At 36.5% G+C, this 26,962-nt stretch overlaps 1 protein-coding gene across 8 annotated transcripts in view; it reads left to right on the top strand.

Moving 5' to 3' along the window:
• CACNA1D (calcium voltage-gated channel subunit alpha1 D) overlaps window positions 1–26,962 on the top strand; it is a 236,503-nt gene that overhangs the window by 70,077 nt on the left and 139,464 nt on the right. For all 8 annotated transcript variants that reach the window (XM_087923877.1, XM_087923876.1, XM_087923874.1 and 5 more), the window contains exons 4-5: window positions 25,085–25,224; window positions 26,468–26,610. In XM_087923877.1, the coding sequence (XP_087780003.1) occupies window positions 25,085–25,224; window positions 26,468–26,610 (283 nt within the window). The remainder of the gene's footprint in view (window positions 1–25,084; window positions 25,225–26,467; window positions 26,611–26,962) is intronic.

Genomic DNA, 26,962 nt, shown 5'->3' with positions numbered 1-26,962 from the left:
ACAATATTATTGTGAAGGGGTGAGTTTTGGTTCCTGACTTTTCAAAGGTTGCATGTCCTTTTAATGAAAAGTGGATAACTTTTAAAGTAAATAAGTAAGATAACATTGGTACTGATATTTTAGGCCTTTTTTTCTGTACCTTTCTATTTTTTCAGGTAGTTATAAAACTTAGGAAGATAGTGATATGGAATAGTTGAAATTTGTGATGTGTAAAACGTAAAAAAGGAGAAATCATTTTCCTGTTCCCACAATACCAAAGGCCCCCCAATGAAATTGAATCTTGAAAGAATGAGGACAAACAAATGTATTTTTTTCCCCTAGACAATGCCTAATTACATTTTGGAATTTGCTACAATGAGATGTTGTGTTGGCTGTCAGCTTGGCTGGCTTCAAAAAGGGTTGGACCAATTTATAGAAATCACGGGATCAATAGCTATTAACCTTGATGATAGTACGACAGAAGATTGTCTGCTGGGAATCTAATAGGTTTTCTTGTTCAGCAGTTGGCCAATGCAAGAATAGACTGTTGAATTAGGTGGGCCAAGGATTCAATTCAGCAGGGCATTGCTTATGTTCTTAGGGAAGGTATAAGTATCAGGCACAATTACTATTAGTAGCCCTCAGAGATATGATATATGGCATCTTGTTATGGTATTAATTATTTTTAGTTATGAGCACTTCTTTTTGCTGCTGTACTTACATCATACCTCACTTGGTTCTTATAGCTTTGATAAAGAAAAAAATAAAATGACAATAATAGCGGTCATGGTGATTTGTGATCTCAGAAATTGAGGAAAAAAGCCTACATTGCCAGCAAAATATTTTTCCATCAAAGCATGAAATTTTTCATTGCGTGTTTTAGCAACATGTGTAGTCTCATTTTCCCTGACATTTTTAATAAGAGATTATTAAATCTTGCATATGTTGCATATTTAGAAAAACAAGAAAGAACTGAAGTTATGCATTTACAATTCTGTGCACAGTGAAACATTTCCTTTTATAAAAGTTCTATTGTATTGTACTGCTAAGGAGAGCAAGTAATCTATATGCATAAAATAAGCTATAATATGCTTACTCAAATTGACCTAAAAAATGTATATGCTGATTCCAGGGAGTCTCAATTATTTTGATCTAACAAAGCTTATCAAGGGTGGTGCTCATGTGATTTGTTGGGACTTGGCTATTCTCATAGGTGGCATTTGTACTGGTCCTCAGTGATATTTCTGCTAATTTATTTCTGCTTTGGAAGTTGTTGTGAATTTGGGTTTTCATTTAAAAGTCTGGAGCTCTGTGGAACATTTTTTCCCACTGGCAAAAGTTCCTTTCTCTTGGATGCTGAGAACATCTACTTTCTCGTACAAGGAAGCCACCATACCTCCATTCTCAAATGGAGGTGGGGAAAAAATGTTCTACAGAGCTCCAGACTTTCACTTGCTTTTGAGTACTGTATTTTTCTGTTGCAAAATGATATGGCTGTAGTGGTTTTTCAGCCCTTTTTCAGTCTAAGATGACTTTTCATAAATAAACGCAATACCATTTTTAATTCTGCAATTCATCAGTTGGCAGATGCACCACTTGGTTTGCAGAGTTCTGAGCTTTTCATGGTTAGCTGGCTACAGTGTGGACAAATGCATCTCAACTTTAAACTGTTCCTGAAGTCTTGAAGGGTAAAGATAAAGGTGATGTAAAAGGGATCTGTAAGTCCAAGAATTATGGGAAGAAAAACTCATAGATCTGAAAACTATCAGTTGAATTTCTTGTGATATTCAATTATATAATTTAATAGTGCATAGAATCATTATAAAGTGGCAGATCTGGGATGCATGGGAAGGCCAATCCTAACTTGAAATCATAATACAAATTATCCTTCTGAATCTGCTTTTTGATTTAGAAGTTCACCAGTGGCAATGGAGATTGCCACCAAATGTATAAGATTATTGAAGAGGTTCAAGCATAAATTTGTGAGAAAGTACAAATAAAGTGCTTGTTTTCAGTCATTCATAGCTGGAGTTTGATCCACACCTGTCTTTTCAACAAGCAAGTTGCATCTGTGGTGTTCTTTTAAGTCTATAAGTACCCCTGCACCATAAATAATATAGTAAGCTCTATTTTTTTTTTCTATGGGTCTGAGGTTTATTTTGCAAATGCTTTGGAAAAATATGTCCTTTGCAGTCAGCAAAAATTAGCCATTTTAAAATACAAAAGTTTTAACTGTTGGTATTCTGGATAATAATAATAGTAATAGACAAAAAAACTTAGACAGTGGAAATTACAATATCTAGAGGCAGCAAAATAGAAGAGAAATAACTGGAGAAAAATCACAAAATACAAAGACCTGCAAACAGAAATAGAATGATTGTGACAAAAGAAAGCAAAGATAATACCAATAGTAAGAGGAGCCTTCAATGCACTTCCAAAATATCTGGAAGATTGAACACCATTGGCAATGACAAAGTTACCACCAGTCAATTACAAAAATCATCTTTACTTGGAACAGTTTACATCCTGCAATCATATCTTTAATATTGTTAAACAACAATATCTGCCCATCCCATGTCCTGGGAAGAATTCAGTAGATGGACAAAAATGCCAAAACTAGGCTAAACATCTGACTGACTGTGTACCAACCATAATAATTTTTCTGTAATATATAGATAATAATTAAAAATTATCTTCTCTCATTTTTTGAGGGGAGGCATACATACTGCAAATTCTGTCTGGTGTCAGGAAAGTTATCTAGCCAATAAATGCTCAGCTCCATCCAGCTGCCCTAATTCTATCCTGAATTATGGGATTACAGGGTCATAAAAGGAATTTTTATGTGAAAGTATGTGTCTGAAGCCATGTTTTGTTTTATTTGTGCTTGTTCTTTTGTAATGTATAATGTATTTCACATTACAATCATGTACGTTATCTTTCTGAACTGATACTCTTCAGTCCTTTAAAGGTCCACAGTACTAGCTCAACAGGAAAAAGTCTGTAACTTGAGAGCAGGGAATTTTACAGAAAGTTGGAAAATCAAATATGTGTTGTCACCAACCACTTAAAAACTAGGAGGGCAGAACTAATTGTAATCTCCTTAAGCAGAGTAGTCCTTTCCTTCAGTCCAAACTGACACTTTTTTTTCAAGAGGGTCTTCCCTGCTGATCTGGGTAAAAGAGCAGGTTTATAATTAGTGTTTCCAAAAGCTATCCCTTTCACTATCAGTATAAACCAGAGAAGTCGTTCTGAATCTTTCCTAAAAGTCAAACCATGCCATTTAGTGTGGATTACTTCCTGTACTTTATTCAAAGTCAATTCCTCCCTTAATTTGTTTATTAATTGCATAGCCATTTAATTCTAAATAGCTTTCATCACAGCATTTACTACTTGACGGAAACAGTTGTTAGAATGTCACTACTTTTCATTGCAGGCCCAACTGTTATACTTGTTTTTAAAATCTCTCTCTCTTTTTCTTATTTTGAATATTTTGTTACACTGATCTGTCAAAAAAAAAAAAAACTTGGAGCAGGGTCGCCAACCTTTTGGACCTCAGGGACCACCAAACTCATAATTTTAAATCCCGTGGACCGGAGACCCTGGGAAAATCTCCCCAAAATTCTGCAGGAAAATTCCCCACCCCATTTTCCTACTGATTAATCATTCTTTATTTGGGATTGAAGGATACCGTCTCCAGCTCTGTTCTCGGGGTTGGGGAGAGAAACTTTTGGCTTCATGCAAGGAAAGCAGCAGAAGCAGCAGAAGTCTTTCTTTTTCTCCCCCAAGCTCCACCAGAAATAAGTCTTTGTGAGACTTGTCGCACCAGCTCAGTCTCTTGGAGCAGGATGCCTTGCAGGGTCCCAAAGACTCATTTCTGGTGGAGTTTGGGGGAGAGAAAGAAAGACTTTTGCTGCTTTCTTTGCATGCAGCCAAAAGCAGAAGAAGAAAGAAGCAGCCTAGTGGCCAGGCAAATAGCTTGGGGTGAGTAGGGCATGTGGGTGACACAGTCTTGTGTTCCTGCACAACCTAGATTAATTGCTTTGGGGGAGTGCTTTGGGGGTGACATTTCTCTGAGGACCACCAAAATTTTCTTGCAGACCACCAGTGGCCCACTGGTTGGCAACTACTTCCTTGAAGAATTTTCATTTTGAAATGCAATAGGAATGAAACAATTATATTTAATATATTAGGTGCATTTGAATTAACTGACAAATATCTATAAGAAATTAAGAGAGGCGAGATAGCAGTTCCATCATTTGGAGACATAAAACAGGCCTGCTCAACCAAGGCTGCCCAAAATGAGAATGCAGAAGCACCTGGTAGCTTTGTGTGTATGTCTTGTTGTATATATCACAACATGAACAGCAACAAATTTATTATCTCGTATAGGCATGGGAGCTGTAGGTCCAAGTCAAAGATAGACAGCTGTGAATGTCCCAAACTAGGGCATGACTATAACTCTCTGAAATTGTTGCCCATACACTAAATGGGCCAGATAAGCAGGTCTCCAATCATCTAGGCAAACCTCAACATTGTTTTCATTTTGTTACTTCACATCTTTTACAAACAATCAAGTAAATCAAATCCTGTGAGAGTAAGCCTGGTGGCATATCTGGTGTTGCATGATTAATTCCCTAAGTGCCATCCCTTAGAGACTTTAGGCAGAGGTAGATACCAAACTCTGTAGTTTGAACTACATTATTTATGGCTAAATTTTGGTCTAAAGAGACTCATTTAATTTGATTGTGTCACAGGTTCCCTGTCCTGTAGCATAAAAGATAAGAGGAGGGATTTGGCCAAGTGACATCATAATATTCTATGTTTAAAATCTTGTTTAAAAAAGTATAATCCAGTAAGTTATTTTATTTGTAAAATGTACTACTACTACTACTTACAGTATAGCACATTTCTAAAATCGTAGAATTGTGAAGCTGGAATGAAACAAAATGTTAAAAAGTTATGATATTTTTGTCATTACTTACCAAGCACCTCTAAATTCTATTAAAGTAAGCAAAATATCATTACAATCTCCAAGGCATGTCACAACTTTTGAGTACCCCTAATGTTTGGAAATTGAAAGTTGAAAAAATTTAACACGCCCTACCAAAGGATTATCTCCCATCCCTGCAGTCATTGATGGGATTCAAAAATTTTTACTACCAGTTCTGTGGGCTTGGCTTGTTGGGCATAGCTTGGCTTGGAGGGCATGGCTTGGTGGGCGTGGCAGGGGAAGGATGCTGTAAAATCTCCATTCCCTCCCCACCCCACTAACCTGTTTTCCAGCTCTGTTCTCCTGTGCAGGGCAACAAAAGAAGACCCAGCCAATCAGCTGGGACTTGGGAGGCAGAAAATAGATGGGGGTGGGGCCAGTCAGAGGTGGTATTTGCTGGTTCTCTGAACTACTCAAAATTTTAACTACCAGTTCTTCAGAACTGGTCAGAATCTGCTGAATACCATCTCTGCCTGCAGTGTACAAGAAGTTCAATTAAACCATCCATAGAAATTGACTGTGCAATCTTTTGTTAAAAACCTTCAGAGATGGAGAACCCACAATCCCCAAAGTTAGGCTTTTTCACTGTTGTAAAGATCTTGCTATCAGAAAAAAATACATTTTAAATTAAAGTTTAGGTAGTTGCAAATTTGTCAAAACTTTTCACATGTGTGGTCTCACCAGTGCAGAGTAGAGCGGAATAAGGACTCCACATGTCTTTGATGCACCGTTTCCTATAATGCAGCCCAAAGGGGGCATCTGACTTACACTGCTCACATATTTGCTTGTTGTCAGTGTTTATACCCTGGTCATTTTTCAGTAAAGGACTTTCACGCCATGAAGCCCACATCTTGTATATCTGTCTTATATTTTTCCTCCCTAGATATAGTATGTTACATTTGCAGAGGGACATTTTGGTCCATTCAGCCTCATCTTCTAACCTGTCCAGATTAAATTACAGTCTTATACTGTCATCCTGGGTGTTGTCCAACCCTTCCAATTTTATTTAATCTGCAAATTTAATAAGGACCTTGCCTCACATTATCCAGACCTTGATAAAAAATTTGAATAATACTGACCCCAAGACAGATTCCTGCAGGATTCCACTGGTTATTGATTAAACTAGACTCATTACTGCTAACTCTGAGTGCAGTCAGCCAGTTCTGGGCCACTTAAATATGGTGCACTTCCAAACACATTGTCTGCCGCACTAGGTAGGCCAGACAAGGAAATCAGTGACACCACAAGGCTAAAGGTACTTTTATTGTGACTAATTATAGTAACACTAAATACTAAATATGGCTAAATTCCACATCATATTTGTCTGTGAAGCATGGCTCAAGGTATCTCTCCCTGACTGCATTACCACAGTAAGAGACCTGTTTACCAAGCAGATCGTGAAATCCGTAGAGGAGGTGGTGTTGCTATCTTCTATAAAAAGTCTTTACATCTAAAAAAAACATCCAAATTACCCAAGAGCTTGCTCTTCCTGAGACCATTGTCTGTGAACTGTCCTTTAATATCACATTTCGATTCTTACTATGTTACAGAGCCCCTGATTATGACATCGAACATGTAAAGAAGCTAAATTTACTACTAACATGGGCAACTTCCTGCCCACACACTTTTATCTTTCTTGGTGACTTCAATCTACCTCACATTAACTGGACCGTAAACGAATGTGAAACTGAACCCATGCTGTAACAAACCTGGGACTGGAACAACTAGTAACCAACAATACTAGATGTAACTGCCTCGATTTCATCCTCTGCAATAGTTTGAATTCAATTTACGGAGTACAAATTAAAGAACCCTTTTCCAACAGTGATCACAGCATGATTGACTTTTGGCTCAACATACATCCACACAAAAACCAACACAATGATGTGATCCCATATTATAACTTCAAAAAAGGCAACTATGTTCTTATAGACAATGATCTCTCATCCCTTGATTGGCAATTTCTGTTCACTGGATGCAAAAGAGTCATCAAACTATATGTACCAATAACAACTCCAAAAATCAGAAAAAAACAGGTTACCCATAACAATAAGGAAGCTTCAATCCAAAAAGAGGTCACTTTGGTGGAAAAACAAATCTGGTCAAATTGCCAACTTCAAAAGCCGATTCAAAAATTTATGCCACCAGATAAAGACTGAATGCACCAATTATCACATTAAACAAGAAGAAAACCTTCTACGCACCAGTTCCACCCATGCTTTCTACAATTTTGTAAACAACAAACTAAAAGACTCAAGGTTCATCCCACCCCTGAAAGGATCTAATGGTAAAGACTGCAACGACGACACTATTAAAGCCAACCTCTTTAACACATTTTTGGCTCAGTATTTGTAAACAGCAATGGATCATGCCCAGTATTTCATAGTCGAACCACAGACAACTACAATGATCTAATACATATCGATTTTACAGTAGACAATGTTGAAAAAGCACGACACAATCTAAAACCATCTCTATCTATTGGACTGAACAGAATATGTGCCTATTTCTTAAAAAAGCTATCTGCTGCCATAGCCAAACCTTTAAGCATAATCTTTGAAAAATCTTTCAGGACCAGCTCCTTGCCAAAACTATGTCCACAAGCCACTGTCATCCCCATCTTCACAAAGGGATACTCCAGCGTAGTTGAAAATTACAGACCAATCTCTTTATGTTGCATCACCTGTAAAGTAATGGAATCAATTATTAACCAATCCATTATCCTCCATGTAGAGACAAACAACTTACTCTCTAATAAACAATTTGGTTTCAGAAAAAAACTATCCTGCAATCTACAACTCTTACACTGCAAAAACATATGGACTACACAACTCGATGAGGGCAAAGCAATAGACACAATCTACATAGACTTCTGTAAAGCCTTTGATTCAGTGGTACATGACAAATTACTCCTAAAACTAAAATCTTACGGTATCTCTGGACAACTGCATAACTGGATAGAAGCATTCCTGTCAAACAAACAAAAAATGGTCAAAATTGGGAGTGTCCTATCAAATTCTGTACCTGTCAACAGTGGTGTCCCCCAAGGCAGTGTTCTAGGACCAACTCTCTTCATACTCTACATAAATGACCTCTGTGATCATATTAAGAGCAACTGCGTTCTTTTCACTGATGATGTAAAGCTATTCAACACCACAGACAATACTGCTACCCTTCAAAAAGACCTCGACTATGTATCAAAATGATCAAACAAATGGCAACTTCAAATCTCAACAAATAAATGCTCTGTCTTACATGTTGGCAAAAAAATAATAATCAGAAAATAAAATACAGGTTGAATAGTCAAGACCTTGTTGATGATCCAAACTTTGTCAAGGACTTTGGAGTACTCATCTCTAATGATCTAAGTGCTAGAGCCCACTGTAACCACATAGCGAAAAAGACATTAAGAGTTGTTAACCTAATCTTATGTAGCTTTTTCTCTGGTAATATTACTCTACTAACTAGAGCATACAAAACATTTGCTAGACCAACACTCGAATACAGCTCATCAGTCTGGAAGCCACATTACGTATCTGATATTAACACAGTTGAGAAAGTCCAGAAATATTTCACAAGAAGAGTTCTCCACTCCTCTACTCATTGCAGAATACCTTATGCCACCAGACTTGAAATTCTAGACCAAAAATACCGAGAACTACGCCGCCTTTGGTCCGATCTAAGTATAGTATGTAAAATCATACATTGCAATGTCCTACCTGTCAATGAATACTTCAGCTTCAACCATAACAATACAAGAGCAAACAATAGATACAAACTCAAGGTTAATCGCACCAAACTTGATTTCAGGAAATATGACTTCAGCAACAGAGTGGTCAATGTCTGGAATACTCTACCTGACTGTGGTTTCTTCCCCAAACACCCAAAACTTTAACCTTACACTGTCTACTATTGACCTCACCTCTTTCCTAAGAGGTCTGTAGGGAGTGTGCATAAGCGCACCAACGTGCCTACCACCCCGTGTCCTATTGTTTCTTTTATTTTTTTATTTTTCTTATATGTATCCATGTATTCATAACTATGTTTTTACTTATACCTATTATCATATAAGCAATTGACAAACCAAATGAAATAAATAAAAATAAATAAATAACAGAATCTTGGCAGTTTCATTATGCTGTACATTTCCCTCCTTTTTATAGTTCAGTGAATTAGGAAGGCATTTGCCCAAGTCACTTCCAAATGTTATCCCATAATGTTTCACTTGAAAAATGCTTCAACCCCTTTTTTCCTAGGCAACAATTCCTGTATATCTCAAGGTCATCTTCCTTACTCTTCACAGACATTTTAACAGTTTTTCAGTGAGAATGTCTTGTTAAAGGTTCTGTTAAAATTGAGGTAAATTGTGTCCGCAGCATTTCTCTTGTCTGCTAAAGTAGTTATTTTGTCAAAGAAAGAAATGAGGTTTGTTTCATATGACCTATTTTTGAAAAAGCAATGCTGAGCAATGGGAGCATTGTCTTCAAAAAGCTCACAAAAAGCTTTAAGATGTTTCTTGCCACAACATCTTTCAAGGTGTTGATACTAAGATCACTGGGCAATAACTACTGAAATTCTCATTATTTTCCTTTCTTGACATTTTCTCTTCTCTAGTCTTCTGGTATCTCAGCTCTCCAAGTCTCATCTGATGGAACTAAGTAAGCTCCTGAGGGCTCTTTCACCATTCCTTCAGGATTCTGGAGTGTATTTCATCAGGATCTAGGAGCTTGAAGGAGAGCCATTTGGTCTAGTGGTTAAGGCACCCTAGAAACCAGGAGATAATGAGTTCTAGTCCCTTCTTAGGCACGAAAGCCAGTTGGGTGACTTTGGATCAGTCAGATTCTCTCTGCCCAACTCATCTCACAGGGTTGTTGTGTGAGGAAAATAGGAGAAGGAAGGAGTGCTAGATAGGTTGACTGCCTTGAGTTATTAATAAAGCAATTAAAATGGGAATAAATAAATAAATAAGCTAATATATACTTTATCACATTCTTCTTGACCTGTACCCTCCCTTGTTGTGTTGTTTTCTAGTCTTTGATATGCAAAGCATATCAAGATAAATTGAATTAAATAATTAGGGTTTTTTTATCTTTCTGGGTTATTGGTTCCAGTGAAATTGCTTTTGCTGTATAATGTGTAAAATCAGTTTGTAATTTACATAGTAACATATAGCAATAAAATTATCAAAAACAAGAAAAAAGTATTTTCTAAAGGAAGAAGCACAATATTCCCATAGAATGGAATGATGAACCTGCAGATGGACAAGATGGATTATGAAATGCCCAAAACACAGTGGTCTGATTTAGAAAGCATATTTTTAAAAGAAATCTTAATTGTAAAACCTTCCTCTGAGTTATTTCATTTGTAATTTGTTTTGTAGCATGAGAAAGTTTTGTTAGCTACTTCCTTCATTATAGTCTTGATTTGTCTCCTAAAGATGCTTCATATCTCAGAAGATTTTCCAATCTTCATTTATAGATTTTCAAAATTAGTATTCTGTGTATACAACTGATTGATATTTTTTAAAAAGACAAATTAGAACTGCTCTAAGATGTCTATACAGTATATATACGTAGGAGAGGAAAGACTTGCAAGCTATGCATATTTTATTTCAAAACCATTTTTGTAAAGACATCTTAACATACTTTCAGTGCTTATTTCATGTAGTAACAGCTTTGCATATTTTCACTGACAATTTTGGAAATACATAGATAAATGATGATTAATATATGCCATCTGCCTGGGAAACAAAGATTTCTGAGAATTTCATTTCTGCTAAGCTGATTTGCTTGTAAGAGGGAACCAAACCCATTCCTCTACTATGAAAATGAAGTTCTAATATCTTTTGACAGTTTTTTGACATTGACATTACAACAGTTTCTCTATGGAATTAGGTTAGTAGCGTATACTGGTCTTTGACCGAAATAAAGATTTGATTTGATTAGGTTAGGTTAGATTAGGTTAGGTTAATAGATTAGATTGATACAAGAAATTGACTATGGGGATTTTTTTTAAAAATAGTGCTGGTTGTTTTTTTTTTCATGATCTTCTGTGGCAAATTTAGATATTTGCTCAGGATCTCTTAGGATATCATTTTCTCCTGTTGTGCAGACTATAGATTATTTTTGGTAACCACAGAAAATACTTTATATTTTAATTAAATGTTGTTTTTTGCAAGAAACTGGTCGGTGTAGTTGTGTCCATGCATATTTTTGTCATTTATTGTAGTTGCATCTTCAGAGAAGATGCAAAAAGTACTGTTTGAAGGTACCACATATACAAGTGTTCAAAACATTTGTAACAATATATATTGTTCACATTAGTGAAATAATATGGCAGAAAGAAAATATAATAGGCCAACAAAATATTAATGAACTAGGAAATTCATTGGACCTAGTTCTTTTAAGGCTTTAAAAGATTTCACCGATATTTAAATTTTGTCTGAAAAGTGATTAAGAGTGGATGAATGCCTTATAATTAGTTGCTTTCTCAACTATGAGGATCCTACTGAAACATGACCAATAGATAGAATTTGTGTTAGTGTTTGATGGAGCCAAACAACAAATCTCCTTTGTTTTGCTTATCTTTTTATGCTTCATTTTGTACTTTTAAATGCAGTGTGTTTGTTATATCAGACAACCAAGAGTTCCAATAATTGCTTATTTGAAACATCACCATTCTCATAACCCTTTTCTCTGAATTCACATTCTGGCAGTTCACTTGCATGTAGTGGTATGCTGAAACTGGCTCACTCATTAAATTTTCCAGAATTTTGTGAGCCTCTTGACAGCAGAGGTGAGCTTCCATGCTTAGTATATCAATTAGCTGTTCTGCAGCTAGTGGTGACACACAACAACAGTCCTTAAAGATTTAACAGGACTCTGCTTGCATGCCTCAGTTTTTGTCCCTATATGGCGTTCTTTTGGTCTTCTTTCTACTAATCTATGGATCTAGCTATCATTACATGCTTTGCATTCAACTCCACAAGCTTTAGTAAGCAAGGTACAAATTGGGAATTCTAGCTGCAATCATATGCTTCAGGCTAAGGATGGATTACTTTGTCAAAATACAATTGTACACATGATTTATTTCATGCTAAGTCTGAATAATGTGATACATACATACATACATGCAACTTCATCTATAAAACATCTCGTACGAATTTCATAACAGATAAGCAAGCAAACTTCCTCAATTTTCACTGATTCTTCTTGTAATGAATATTTTAGATCAGGAAATAGTTCTGTTAGATCGCTGTATGCCAATGGAATTATGAAAGAACACTTCATTTATGATTATCAAATCCACTGGTCTAATCACTATCCAATAGACAATTTCTCAAATTTCTTCCATCATTCTTTACTTACTTGCTTCATAGTGCCAGATTAAAGAGCTAATGAGTCCTCTGGGTGATGTCAACAATGATGTTCAAAAAGTGTATTAAGAAAAGAATAAAATTACTAAGTTGTGGAACCTGATATTCTTGGGACAGCCATTAAGTCTTGCTGGGGCACAAAAAATCTACCTGAGCAGCAAGATAGGTAATATGCCAACATAACCTTTGTTCTGTTTTGACCAATAAGAAATAAGCCATCCTTCTGGGCTTTTCTGAAGCCATGTCAAGGTTGGGTCTAATTAATCCTTTGATGTGGGTAATAAAGTGAGAAAACAACATGAATAGGTGACAATGAAGTCATCAGGAATCAAGTTTAACTTGAGATCTTATCTCTTTAATCTGCAGTGAAGGATTGCCATCAAAGAGAACATTGTCTTCTCCGTAATACTTTATCTGCTTCCACCATTCTACTTCTACCCATTGACTTTGTAGAGGCTGTCCTCTAAGGATTTCTTCTCATTCATATCTCTAGAGAAGGACAAAATAAACAAGAACAAAATAACAAAGCAAGAGTAACCCCAAATCAAAATAAATGACAGCATAACCATGGGCCCTTATCTGGTCTAATATTCCCAGTGCTTTAATACATGGAACAAATAATTTCTTCACTGATTTTTGTATTACTAAAAATATTAGGAAAATGTTGGTTTTTTAAAAAAGAGAAAGAGACACATATAATTTAAGTACTAATAAGACTTAATTTTTTAAAATGGGATTGTGATTAAGTGCCTTTTTTTTTAACCAATGACTTATGGACTGGAATACACACAATTCAGACAGTAAAAATATACAATTCACATTCACAGGACATGTCCAATATAGTTTTAATCTTGCTTCTTTTTAGTTATTTAATGCATTATATCAGTGGTTCCCTAGGGATGAGTCCTGTGGAGGGAAGTTTTTCCATGGACGGGTATGTGTGGTTTCATGCACTGCCTATATCTCACAGGTGTGCAGATAGGGCTTTATTGCTTGCATGGCCTGATTCCTAGTGGGCTGTGGACCGGTGCCAATCTACAGCCCAGAATTGGGAATCTCTGTATTATATGAGTGAAACCACCTTAGTGAAATGCTGTGAGAACCAAGAAAAAAGATTAATTCAGTAGCCATATTCAATATGTTGTTTAAACACAGCAACCATTTAAAGCTTGATATCTGCACACCCATTTGATGTCAGTTTACAGGATGTGAAGTCAAAGCAAGCAAACCAGATGATTATTTCTTGTAAGCTTTTTACCACTGTCATAATATGAGTACCTCTACTTTTGTTTGGTTAACTCATGGCCTTTTAAACAGTGTAACTGACTGAGTAACCAAACTAAATACACTTCCACATTATATTTTCCATTTCCCAAGGATCTGAGAAGTAAATATATGGTCAGCTGAAGTCTGAGAATTGAAAGGGGGGGAAGGTAAATTCCTGATACAGGTAGTCCCCCATTTACAATCATAACTGCTGATGATAAGAATTTCCATTGCTACACAAGGGAGAGAGTCTCATCTGATCTTAAGACCTTTTTTTTTAACTATGATTAGTAGGTGAATTATATGATCATTAAGTGAATCAAACATCCACTACTGAGTTTGCCTGTCAAAGGCCATCTGGGAAGACCGCATATGCTGATTAAGTGACTCTGGGACCCTGCAACTGTCATAAAAACATGCCAGTTGCCAAGTGCCTCAATTTTTATCATGTGACCATGGGGAAGCTGCAAGTGCCATAAGTGCAAAGACCAGTTGCAATTCACTTTTCTCAGTGCCTTTTTTTTGCAACCATTGCAAAATGAATGGTTGTAAATAGAGGACTACCTGTAATTGGAAAATACACCAGTCATAAATTCTACCAAGCATTACTACTGCAAACAGAAATAGCTTTTTTCAGCTTGTAGTGGGTCTGAAATTGCCAAACAGATAACAATGTAAGAAGTGTGATACTGATTCTGAAGCATGGAAAGAGCCAATTTTAATAGTCCAACTCACTATAAGAGCGCAGAAAGCCATTTTCGTATGAAATAGATTCAGTGTTCCAAGTAATGCACCCATTGAAGTCAGAACTCTGAGGCACTTAGATTCCTCAAAGAACAATTTATTTGGATACATCATATTGGCAGAACTGGTGAAAACCAACTCTGAAAGTTCCTGCAGTTTTCACCTGATTAAAAGTGAAAGTTTTCCCCTTTCCCCAAATCATCAGTCACATTGTCCAATGGAGGTGCTGGCCAGTTGCTTGGTTACCTCGCTCCTCCTCTCCCATTCTCCCTGTTGGAATGACCTTGGTTCCCATAGGAAAACTTTTGTTTTGACTGCAGAACCAAAGCTAACTATTCCCCCCTCCCTGTCCCCTCTTCTGCCTTGTGGCAACCCTGAAGCCAGAAAGATGGTCTCAGCCAGGTCTGCTTCAGGGCTGACAATAGAGATATGCCTGCAATAGAAAATATGTTTTGTTTCATATCTTAAAATAAATAAATAAATAAATTGTGCCTTAGAAGTTTGATTGAACTGTTCTGAGTAGGTTGTGATTTGCCTGAACAAAAACTCAGAACATTATGTTTGTTCCAAATTCAGTTGAGAGAAATTATGGAGAGATTTTATAGTGCAAGTTGATCAAATATATCCTATTTGTTTCCCAGTCCTTTCTGCTGATATTCTAAATCCTAGCCCAGCCTAGCCTACCTCTCCTATCATCTTTAATGGCAAAATATAAGGTCCAGGTATCTGAGGAACCTTCTCACCCCAGTGGGACTAGTTCACTCCACTCACTCCAGTGAAAGGGGCCGGCTGCGAGACCAAATCTGTTAAGAAATTCCAGTGGCTGAGGTCAAGTAGAAGAGCTTTTTCTTCTGTGGATCTATCCGTTTGGAACATTCTATCACTGGATGTGAGAAATGCTTCCACTCTTTTGGCCTTCTGGAAGGTTATTAAAACCTGTTTTTTGTGGTTGATTTTGGGGCCCTGAGAAGGATGCTCACTACTGCAGGTGGTTGATGGGATAAAAAGAAGATCATATCCTGTGCCATCTTAGTAGCAACTTTTTAATATAGTTTTTTAAGATTTTAATTGCTACACACACTCACACACACTTTGTAAGTCACCCAGAGTCATTTTATCAGTGAGATGGGTACTGTTGTGGTTAGCCGGCAGCAGGTGCAGATGGCTGAGGAGAGCGATGACTCTGATGAGGGGCCAGGACCATCAGGGAATGGACTGCTGCCTTCAGGGATTGTGGGTGCTGGCAACAGTGATGAGGAGGTTTCCGAGGAGGCTGTGCCAAGTGTGCATGAGCACAGGATGATTTGTAGAAGAGAACAGCTGTAGTAGTAATGGATAGAAAAGACTATGAAACAAAATTGACAGACCTACTCCAAGACTCCACATATAAACCCATAAACACGGACCCAACCACATACCTGGGAAAAAAAACCAAGAAGAAAATTATAACCAGCCACATGAGCAAAGAGATCCAACAGACGATCATCCCAAGAGAAAAATCTTCCAGATGCCCCAAACTATACGGCCTCCCAAAAATACACAAAGAAGGCATACCTCTCAGAAACATAGTCAGCTCCAGAGGAGCACCACTACAAAACCTAGCCAAATACTTAGCAAAGCAGCTACAGCATGGGGCTGCAGCTTCACATGTACCACCTCTTGGAAATGATCAAAGATCTACACGTGGAACAAAAAGATCTGCTTGTAAGTTTCAATGTGGTTTCACTATTCACTCAAGTCCCGATAAAAGAAACTCTCAAAATCATCAAAAATAAATACCAACCACCCAAACACCTCATGGAACTAACAGAACACTGCTTAACCAACACATATTTCATATACAAAGGACAAAGATACAAACAAATTGAAGGAGCCCCTATGGGATCACCATTGCAAACCTGTTCATGGAAGAATTTGAATCTAGAGCCCTAGCCAATGCCACACACAAACCCAAACTATGGCTAAGGTACATCGATGACACATTTGTTATTAGGCCCCATGGAAAAGAAAACCTAAACAATTTCCTAACACACCTAAACAGCACACACCCCAAAATCAAATTCACCATGGAAAGGGAAACAAACAAACCACTACCATTCCTAGATGTACTAATCTACAAAAAAACAGATGGCACACTAGGACACACCATATACCAGAAGAAAACACACATCAACTGCTACCTCAACACCCAATCCCACCACCACCCAGCACAGATAAACTCCGTGGCCAAAACACTAATTGCCAGAACCAAATGCCTGGCAGACAAGACACACATAAAGACTGAACTATGCATCCTGACTAAAGTACTGACAGCCAAGAGCTTCCACAAAAGAAAAATCACTGGCTTGATCCACAAAAACACACTGAGACATAATGGAGACCCAGAAGATGAACAGACCTATGGAACAGCTGTCCTGCCCTACATAAGAGGTACTACAGACAAAAACAGTAAGATACTGCACAGACATCACATCAAGACTGCCTTCAAAACAGACAGAAAAATAGCAGCCATCCTAAGAAACCCCAAAGATAAAATTGACCTGGAAAACCAAGGCATCATGCCCTGTACTTCATGCTCTGCCACATACATTGGACAGACCAACAGAAGAATAAGTACCTGCCTAGATGAACACAAAAATGCAGTAAAAAAAGCTGGAACACACTTCCTCACTAGTCCAACACATGAAAGCCACAGGTCATAGCATCGACTTCAATGGCACCAAAACCCTAGCCACTATAGAAAACCCCAGCTACAGAATTATCAGAGAAGCCATAGAGATTGAAAAAAGACCTGAAAGCATGAATAGACGAGATGACTCCACCAGACTGTCAATTATCTGGAAGCCTACACTCTCAAACAAAACAATCTCCACACCACAAGTCAGCCAAACACCTGGGCACAAACAGACTCCCCCTGATACCTCCAGCTCAAACATGGCACGCAGATGAAACCTAGCTTCCTAACAAATGATAGCCATCCATTTACTCGGAGCCAAGCTACACTAAAAGCCTCCAATACAGGAAACACAATGTTGCCAGCCAATCAAGACAAAAAAAGCTACAAAACAGACAGAAGATATTAGAAACACCAATCAAGCAGAACACAGCAAACTCCAAGACCAATAAACACAGACCAAGGCTCCCAACCAGTCAGGATGAAGAAAAAAAACCATTCTGGCACAGCATAGGCTAGCACCAAATTTAAAACAGAAATGGCTGTGAAAGTCTGACTCACAGACGAACACTATAGAAAAGCCTAATGATGGCAGATGAGATTCTGCCGAAACATTACTACAACTTTAAAAGCACAACTATAATGACATGGGAAAATACCCGAACAAAGCTGAATATATATATATATCTGTCTCTCTGTGTGTGTGTGTGTGTGTGTCTAGGTGTGTTTGGGTCTTTTCCCATGTAAGATTAAGAGTATCTTGGTGACATTTCAGCGAGGTTCCACTCGCCATCCTCAGGTTGGTGCTTTTTTTGCTTTCTTAAGTTTTCACGGGTACTTACATGTATGGCATTCAGCTTTGTTTGGGTATTTTCCCATGTCATTGTAGTTGTGCTTTTAAAGTTGTAGCGACGTTTCAGCAGAATCTCATCTGCCATAGAAAAGCCTGATGATGGCAGATGAGATTCTGCTGAAACATCGCTACAACTTTAAAAGCACAACTACAATGACGTGGGAAAATACCCGAACAAAGCTGAATGCCATACATACATACATACATACATACATACATATATCTGTCTGTGTGTGTGTGTGCGTGCGCGAGCATGTGTGTGTGTGCATGTGTGTGTCTCCCTCTCTAGGTGTGTTTGGGTCTTTTCTCATGTAAGATTAAGAGTATCTTGGCAACATTTTAGCGAGGTTCCACTCGCCATCCTCAGGTTGGTGCTTTCGGCTTCGTGCCAGTGCAAGCAGTGTGTGATTGGAGCTGCTGTCTCTCTATAAATACTGGTGGTGGAGGCTGGTGTGCTGGGCTGGTTGGCTGCGCTGCTGCCTCTTGATTGGTTGATGGAGTTGATGTTGGTATAATGGGCTGTGTGATGGCCTTGTGAGTTTTGTTGTGGAGATATCCTGGATCTTGTGCTGTAATCTCCTGGGTCATTTGTTTTGTAGTGGTCTTTTTTCCATTAGCCTCTCGTGTTTTAAAGGCTTGGGTAATGGGTTCTGTGATGGGCTTGCGAGTTCTTTTGTTGTGGTATCCTGGGTCCTGTGTTGTAATCTCCTGGGTTGCTTGTGTTTTGATCTCTTTTCCATTAGCCTCCTGTGTAGTAACGGCTTGGGTAATGGGTTGTGTGATGACATTGTGAGATTTATTGCTGTGGTATCTTTGGTCTTGTGCTGTGATATCCTGGGTCATTTGCTGTGTTGCAACTTCTTGAGTTCTTGTGGTGTAATTTCCTTAATTTTCTGATATGATATCCTGAGTGGGTGGCTGTAATGTAGCATTCTGGGTTTTAGTCTGGCTTCGAGTTTGGGGTCTGGGTCTGTGTTCTTGGCATGTTTCAGCTTATTTGGTTTTGGGATTGGGAGGGTGCGACAGCTGACACAGCAGCCGTGGTCTGTTTTCTGGATGGTGGTTGTCCTTCGTTTATAGGATGGGCTTGGGCCTGGGTCTGATGAGGGGGATTGGTGGTGGTGTCCCGTGTTGTTTTGGGTCTGGTGTTGGTTTTTGTGGCTGGGACTCATTTGTTGGTGAGGGCTAGCTTCCAGATGTCTGGTAGGTGGGAGGTATCGTCCCGTCTATTCATGTTATGGGGGTGTTTCTCTATCTCGATGGCTTCCCTGATTATTCTCTTGCTGGAGTGTTCAGTGTTGGATATTAATTCGAAATTAATTTCATGTCCTGTGGCTTTAAGGTGCTGGAAGAGGGAGGAAGTATTTTCTTCTCTTCTGACTGTGTTTTTGTGTTCTGCGATGCGTACATTTATTCTCCTGTTGGTTTGTCCAATGTACGTGGCTGGGCAATTGTTGCATGATATGTCATAAACTCCTTGGTTTTCTAGCTGGATCTTGTCTTTAGGGTTTCTTAGGATGTTGGCTATTTTTTGGTCAGTGCCAAAATATGTAAAATATGGAAACTAGATGAGAAGATAAGTACAATCCAACAAACAGTAGTAAAGACGGAACATACAATGAAAGCAGTGGAGGCAAAGGTCGAACAAACAGATAAGAAAGTAGAATCAATAGAACAGAAATTAATGGGAGAGAACAGGAAATTAGAAGAGGCAATTGCATATTTGGAGATGGAAAAGGCTGGTTTCTTTCTCAGATTTCAGAATGTAACAGAAGAAAGGGGGGAGGACTTGCCCAAATTAATGGCAAATCTCATAGCAGAAGCATTACAAAAAGAGGGCCAAGAGGTTCAAAGGGAAATCGATGAGGTATATAGAATATATACCAACTATACAAGATGTTTTAGACTTCCAAGAGAGGTTCATATACGATTCTCAAAGAAACAACTGAGAGATAAGATATACAAAGTGACAAGAGATGAACCACTGATATTTAAGGGAACAGAAATTGTAATGTTGGAACAAATTCCAAGAAGGATAAGGGAACATAGAAAGAAATACAGATTCCTGGCCGCCCAACTGAATAAGAATAACATCCTGTTCAAATGGCTCATCCCAGAGGGAATGCTAATATCATGGCAGGATAAAAATTTTTAAATAGACAGTATAGAAAAAGCAAGGGAATTCTTTGAACTGTATGTGGTATCAGGAGAAGACCAAAACAGCAAAGAGGAAGTGGAAAGTAGGAGCGAAGAAGAAGATCGGTGGAGGAAAGAGAAACAGAACAAGAGGAAAGAGAGCAGGAAGAAGTGGAAAGAGAAGGCTTAAGAATGAGACACCAAATGAGAGCAAATAAGCTTCAACAAGAAACAACTACAGAGTAAGATGGCGGAAGAAATCAAATTGATTTCCATTAACATCAACTGTTTAAATTCACAAATTAAGAGGAAAAAAGGGATAACTAAACTACAGAAATTGAACTTAGATATTATATGCCTTCAAGAAACACATATCCAGAAATATCAAAGTAAACTGTTAGAAGCACCAAAGTTTGGAGATTTATACGTATCTCTAGCCGAACAAAAAAAGAGGGGATAGCAATATATATTAGAAAACATTTACAAGCAAAACAGGTATATGCAGATGATGAAGGTAGGATTTTGATGTTAGAAGTTTATACAAATTATAAGAAAATGTTATTGACAGTGATATATGTGCCGAATGAGAAACAAGAAAAATTTTATACCAAACTATACAGAAAATTAGTAGAATAAGAATATGAGAACATATGCCTGCTAGGTGACTTCAGTGCAATAGCAAATTTAGGAAAAGATTACAATATATGGAGAGAAAGAAATCCAGACAAAAAACAGTATGCTTTACTATTCAGCACCACACACATCATGGTCAAGATTGGATATGCTATGGACAAATGGGGAAATGGAACGTAATATAAAAGAAATAGAAATTGAATCTAACACATGGGTGGACCATAATCCCATTAAAATAATTTGGAAAGGATTGAAAAAAAAACAGAAGATGGTTGCTAAACAAGGAGATCCTAAAAGAAAAAGAATGTGTTAAGGTGATGGAAAAAGAATTGGAGTTCTTTCTGAAGGAAAACAACAAACAACAAACTTCAATTCCAAACCTATAGGATACAACTAAAGCATATATCAGGGGCCTAGCAATTTCATATAATACACGTAGATATAAGGGGAAAAAAGAGAACAATCTCAACTACTAGATACTCTTAAGGAGTTAGAAAAAACACTAGAAAAAACACCACATAATAAGACAGCATATACGGAGAGGATAATGATTAGACATAAATTGAATATATTAGCACAAGATGAATGGTTACAGCCATGAAAAAGATAAAACAGAATTATTTTTAACACATGAATAAGCCGGGAAGGTGGCTAGCCTATAGACTTTAAGAAAGAAAAAGAAAAAAAGAGCAATCGAACAATTGAAAGACACTGATGGTACGCTACAACATCAATCTGAAAAGAAAAAACATATTGTTAAAAGTTTTTTTGAGGAATAATATAGTAGGGAAGACGTACCAGAGGGAAATATCCAACATTACTTAGAAGGAAAAGGGCTACCTGTGATCCTGGAAGAGGATAAAGAAGAGATAAACAGGGAAATAACATTAAGAGAACTGCAAGAGACAATCCTGAAACAGAAAAACAATAAGACACCAGGACCAGATGGTCTCCCAGGGGAACTGTATAAAACACTCCAAGAAAAATTAGAAATGCAATTATTAGAACTCTATAATGAGGTATTGACGACAGCAAAATTACCTAAAACATGGGGGGAGACATACATAACATTGATCCCAAAAGAAGATTCGGACTATCAATTAATTCAAAATTATACCCATATCCCTTTTAAATGTTGATTATAAAATATTTATGTCCATAATGGCAGAAAGATTGAAAAAAACCCTTTATCAGATCATTCATAGTGACCAAAACAGATTCTTACCAAATAGACAAATTAAAAATAATACCAGAATGGTATTGAATATAATAGAATATTAATGAAGCAAACCCAGGAAAACAATTGGCAATGGTCTTTCTCGATGTGCAAAAGGCATTTGACAATGTTAATTGGCAGTTCATAATACAACAATTAAAAAGCATGCAATTTGGCAATAAATTTATTAAATTGATTTTGACAATTTATACGACACAGATGGCCAGTGTAATAATGAATGGTGACAGAATGGAAACATTCAAGATGAACAAGGGTGTAAGGCAGGGATACCCACTGTCACCCCTTCTCTTTATTCTTACCTTAGAAAACTTATTGGAAATGTTAGGAAAAATGTAGAAATTAAAGGGGCTTTAATTAAAAAGAAGCATTATAAGGTATAGGCATTTTCCGATGATATAGTATTTTTTTTTTTTTTGGAAGATCCAGAGGATACTGGAGTAAAATTAATGAAGGAAATAGAGGAATTTGGCAAGGTTGCAGGCCTTAAGATTAATAAAAACAAAACAAAATTATTGACTAAAAATTTAAAAGATAAGCAAAAAAAAAAGAATTAGAAGGAAAATTGGGAATGCAAAGTGTGAAAAAGGTAAAATATTTAGGCATTTGGTTAACAGCAAGATGCTCTTCAATCAAAAAAGATAACTATGACATATTAATAATACAAATAAAAAAGAATTGGAAATGTGGGGGAAGTTACAGCTATCACTACTGGGGAAAATTGCAGCAATTAAAATGTCTACCCTACCAAAAATGCTATGTCTTTTTAAAACTGTACCAATAAGATTGGATAAAACCTTTTTTAGAGAATTAGATCGAATAATGAGTAAATTTGTTTGGGATGGGAAAATAGCTAGGATAAAAATGAAATTGTTACAGGACAAAAGAGAAAGGGGTGGCTTTGGACTCCCTGACTGGGAAATGTATTATCAGGCTGTGGCTATGGTATGGATTAAAGATTGGATCAACCTGAAAAATAGAAGAGTACTGTCGATAGAGGGTCACGACTTGCAGAGAGGGTGACATAGTTTCTTATGGGATGGGAAATGTAAACAGCATGCATATTTTCAGAGACACCTGATTAGAGATTCATTAATTCTGACATGGAGCAAGATTAAAAAGAATATTATACTAAAATACCAAATTGGTTGTCAACTATGGAAGCACAAATCTACCCAAATGCAATGGATCTGGGAAAAAAGAGGAATTACGAAGACCTATTAGACATACAAGGAAGATTAAAAACGAGACAAGAATTACAGCAACAAAATATAAAGATAGATTGGTGGCCATACATGCAAATTCAGGCGAGATATCAGAAGGACAAAGAACAATTTGGTTTCTGCATGGAAAAGCATCAATTAGATAAAATTTTACAAGAGATGGAAAAGCAAATGATTTCAAGAATATATAACTTTCTACTAGATTTTAAAATGGAAGAGGAGGTGGTCAAAGAGACGATGGTGGTATGGGTGAAAAATGTTGGCCACAATGTAGACCTGGAAAATTGGGAGACAATGTGGGGATCAAATTACAAACTAATTATATCCACAGTATACATGGAAAGTCAATACAAAATGTTCTACAGATGGCACCTTCCTCCTGCTACATTGGCAAAAATGTTTAACTCAGACCCAAATTGTTGGAAATGTGGAAAAGAAAAAGGCACTTATTTTCATACCTGATGGACATGCCAGGAAGTGAAAAAAATATTGGAATACAATTAGACAATGGATAGAAGAAATAACGAATCAGAAAACTGAATTTACTCTGGAAACTTTTTTATTAGGTATAATAACACAAAAATGCAATAAAGCAGATAGATATATTATGTTACATATATTAACAGCTGCAAGGATTTTGTACGCACAACTCTGGAAGGAAAAAAGGGTTCCACCGGAAGGCATGGTTATAAAAAAAATAATAGATTGTATAGAGATGGGCAGGCTAATGATGAAAATAAAAGACAGAGAAGATTCGATTTATTATAGGGCCTGGGATGCCTGGTATGAGTGGTTTAGAAATTAAAATAAAATGGCAATTAGGGAAAGAATGAGGGAATATGTAAATATCTAAATATACCATGGAGAAGATTGAGATGTAAGGATAAAAGATATTGACTTATAGTAAGAGTAAGATGTAATGGTACAGGAATAAGTAAATATACTGAAAAATGTGAGGAGATGCAAAAGATGTCTTGATGTTGTTAATAATGTATAAAGTTTTATTTTATGTATTTAAAATTTGGAAACTTAATAAAATTTATTTTAAAAAAATAAAAATGAATGGATTTTTCCCAATTCCTATTCTCAGAACTTTTTAAATGAAATAAAAGAAACCTTACATAAATTCTGGATAACTGTGAATACCAGTTTGTGGAGCTTTCATGAGAATGGTGCAATGCTGGTGTGATATCATTTTGCAAGATTATGCTGAATGTATTATTTGCAATCAGCCAATTATGCTTTAATATTAGGTGATGGCTTTTTTGGCTCCAGGATGATGAGCTGGAGAAAGTTTAACGCAATGTAATGTCATTCTGAAGGTCTCTGATTGATGTCTTTCTGACTACCTACCAGTACTTACAGAGAATGTAAATGTCCTACAACTTTACTGAGCATCTGGTCGGAGAAGACGGCAATATACAATTGATCATTCAATGTGTTATTAGTTTATAGGGGAAACAATTTGCATTAATAGTGTTACAGTAGCAGAGTGCTTATAATTAAAATCTTTAATATGCTTTAACTCATTTTAGATTATTTTATACTTATAAAGGAACAGTTTACAACGATTTACTGTTGAGGAACACAAAGATGGAATAAAGATAAAATAACATTGCTGCCCAGTCACAGATTTGAGATGGGCAACTATATAAATTGATAAATAAATAAGCTGCATGATATAATTATATTATGATTTAAGGAATCGTTAGTCTGAAATCAATCATTGAAATCTGTAAACAATTTCAGTAGTTTAAAAGGGATTAAGCATTTACTTGAAGTTTATTCTGACACCGTGCATGCGTTTGTAGTATTTGGGGCTCACTGGTTCTCTGAATGCTAAGAAAGAACATACTTGAATTTTTAAAGATTGCTTGATACTCGAGCATTAGAAGAGACAATAATAAATGTATTATATAATTTAATGCTTAATTTATTAATGATTGGTTTGTTCATTTTTTAATGTGTGTATTGCAGGAAAAAGTAGAATATGCCTTCTTGATTATTTTTACAATTGAAACATTTTTGAAGATTGTAGCATATGGATTATTATTACATCCCAATGCATATGTTAGAAATGGATGGAATTTGTTGGATTTTGTAATAGTTATAGTAGGGTAAGTCCAATTTTTAATTTTTCTAAGAAATTAACATCTAAAAATGTTTTTACTTTATGTATTTGCTATAACATTCAAACAAGGAATCTGTAATTATCCTTCTCTTCAGCTTTACGAGATTGCAGTGTTGTCAAATACTTAATTGCTTTGCAATGATTTCCCAAATAGGAAATCTAATCCTTGAATATATTCCCCTTGCTCTTTAAGAGGACACCACTGAATTTTATATAACAATATCCTTTAGTAAGGTTTATATAAACACATACTTAAAATTGTTCTGTATAATGTTTTTCTTTTACAGAAATATCTGCATAGCAAGCCATATATGTGTATTCTGAGGTGTGAAATGTAGCACAAGACAGATTCCTTCACGCTAAAGAAATCACACAGTGCATGAGAGGAATGTGGGGTTCTTATGTACACTTTTCAATGATTATTAAAACTGAGAATTTAAAGATATAAGGGGAAGACTCAGGAAACGTATAATGGGAGTTCTGTTTGGTAGAAATAATTCCAATAACCTTATCTTGGGATACTGTATCAGAATAATTAGTAAGTTTTTTGTTTTCAGACAACTAATGTAGATTGTTTAAATGAAAGTGGCAAAAAGGAAGAGATATTGAGAAACAAATATCTTACCAATGAATATTTTGCAAACATTTAAAATATTGCGCAGCATTCTGAGTAATATTGCTTGAATTATTTGTTTTGTGTGGAAACTAGTCCAAAAGATAAACATCACTTGAACTATCGTTTGACAAAATAAATCTATTCCAATGTAATGACTGAACAGCATCTCTAGTAGTCTCTCCTGTCCACTGGTTATCACAAGAGGTGAGCAATAGTTAAATATAAAAGTGTGCATAAAACTGACTGCAACATCTGGATATGAACACATTTCTGTCTGAATATGAAGAAATATGAATTAGATAGTGATAGTGAATCTGAGTTTGAATTTGATGTTTTATGTCTGACTCCCGAAAGAAACCTTCTCCCTAAGGTTCCAAGGAAAAAGCATCTGAATTACTCTGAGCTATTTTTTTAAATAGCTCAATAGCATGAAGCCTGCTTTTCTAATGTTGTAATGGTGATCTTTTAGGTTTTACATAATACACGTATGGTATGCATAAGTCATTAAAGGTTCTTCTGAATTATACCAAATTTAAACCTCCTTTATGAAAAAAGCTTATTATCTTATGTTATAATAACATCAATATGAAATCTTTTATTTCTTGTTCTCCAGATTGTTTAGTGTAATTTTGGAACAAATAACCAAAGAAGCAGAAGGGGGTAGCCATTCCGGTGGCAAACCAGGTGGTTTTGATGTAAAAGCTCTAAGGGCCTTTCGTGTCCTGAGACCCCTCCGGCTTGTATCAGGAGTGCCCAGTAAGTCACCGCTTCATTAATTATTTGGGAATTCAAACAAAAGCATCCCTAGGCTACTTTGATAAACTTTTCTGGAGGCTGAAGTATATCCTCCTCTTTCCCTGCAGTCTGCAGAGTATAGTACCATAAAATGTGATGACATGATAGAAGTTTACTTAGATACAGTCCAAACTGAGTTTTCAAATTCAATATGGATCTTTTTCAAGTTCATAAAGAAAGCAAAGGAATTTAGATTATTATGTTTCATGGTTTAGGCCATAATTTACACATTAGGTAGTAAAATAACCGTTATATTACGAATATATTGGTCTGCCCCTAAAAATGCATTATTACTAGTACTTCTGTGGTAGTT

Source organism: Pseudonaja textilis, chromosome 2, assembly GCF_049901715.1.
Source record: "Pseudonaja textilis isolate UNSWEBS1 chromosome 2, rPseTex1.2, whole genome shotgun sequence".
NCBI classification, from domain to species: Eukaryota; Metazoa; Chordata; class Lepidosauria; order Squamata; family Elapidae; genus Pseudonaja; species Pseudonaja textilis.
Note: the sequence above shows the minus strand (reverse complement) of the source record. Positions and strands in the feature narration are given on the sequence as shown.